This window comes from Orcinus orca, chromosome 1 (assembly GCF_937001465.1).
Source record: "Orcinus orca chromosome 1, mOrcOrc1.1, whole genome shotgun sequence".
Taxonomy (NCBI): domain Eukaryota; kingdom Metazoa; phylum Chordata; class Mammalia; order Artiodactyla; family Delphinidae; genus Orcinus; species Orcinus orca.
The window spans coordinates 35,490,330-35,491,450 of NC_064559.1; the positions used below are offsets into that span (position 1 = coordinate 35,490,330).

Sequence of the window (1,121 nt, forward strand, 5' to 3'; positions counted from 1 at the left end):
ACTCAGTTATTACACATAACTGAGACAAGACATATCCGGAATATATAAAAAACTCCTAAATAAGTTTTTAAAAGACAGACAATCCAATTTTTAAAGTAGTCAGAAGACTTGAAGGGGCATTTCACAAAAGATGATAGGCAAGTGGCCAATAAGCACACGATAAGATACTGAGCAGTATTTATTGTGAGGGAAATGCAAATTAAAACCACTGAGATAGCTTCTTTTCGGCTGGAACCGCCATCTTCCAGTAATTCGCCAAAATGACCAACACAAAGACAAAGAGGAGGGGCACCTGCTACATGTTCTCTAGGCCTTTTAGGAAACACAGAGTTGTTCTTTTGGCCACATACATGCGAATCTACAAGAAAGGTGATATTGTAGATATCAAGGGAACGGGCACTGTTCATAAAGGAATGCCCCACAAATGTTACCATGGCAAAACTGGGAGTGTCTATAATGTTACCCAGCATGCTGTTGGCATCCTTGTAAACAAACAAGTTAAGGGCAAGATTCTTGCCAAGAGAATTAATGTGCATATCAAGCATATTAAGCACTCTGAGAGTCGAGATAGCTTCCTGAAACAGGTGAAGGAAAATGATCAGAAAAAGAAGGAAGCCAAAGAGAAAGGTACTTGGGTTCAACTGAAGCTCCAGCCTGCTCCACCCAAAGAAGCACACTTCATGAGAACCAATGGAAAAGAGCCTAAACTGTTGGAGCCCATTCCCTATGAATTCATGGCATGATGGGTGTAAAGAAAATAAAAGACCTGGACTGTAAAAACAAACAAACAAACAAACAAAAAACCACTGAGATACTGGTATACTACCAACACAATGATTAAATGAACATGGCTGCCAATGCCAAGTGTTGGCAAGGAAGTGGAGCAACTGGAACTCTAGTAAGTTTGTACTCTGATACAATCACTTTGGGTAACTGGTAGCATCTACTAAAGTTAAACCAACCCCACAACCTAGCAATTTCACTTCTGGGCACTATCTCAATAGTACATGAATGTCCACAGCAGCTTTATTTATAATAGCTCCAAACTGGACACAACCTGAATGTCCATCGACAGTAGACAGGATAAATAAATTGTGGTGTATGCATATAATGTTCTCCTA

The 1,121-nt window shown here is 39.8% G+C and overlaps 1 protein-coding gene across 1 annotated transcript; it reads left to right on the top strand.

Annotated features, from left to right (window-relative positions):
- Positions 1-240: 240 nt before the first annotated feature.
- Positions 241-789, top strand: LOC101277385 (60S ribosomal protein L21-like). Its single transcript, XM_033410557.2, has one exon. The coding sequence runs from the start codon at positions 261-263 to the stop codon at positions 741-743; it is 483 nt and encodes a 160-aa protein (XP_033266448.1). The 5' UTR covers positions 241-260; the 3' UTR covers positions 744-789.
- The last annotated feature ends 332 nt before the right edge of the window (positions 790-1,121 follow it).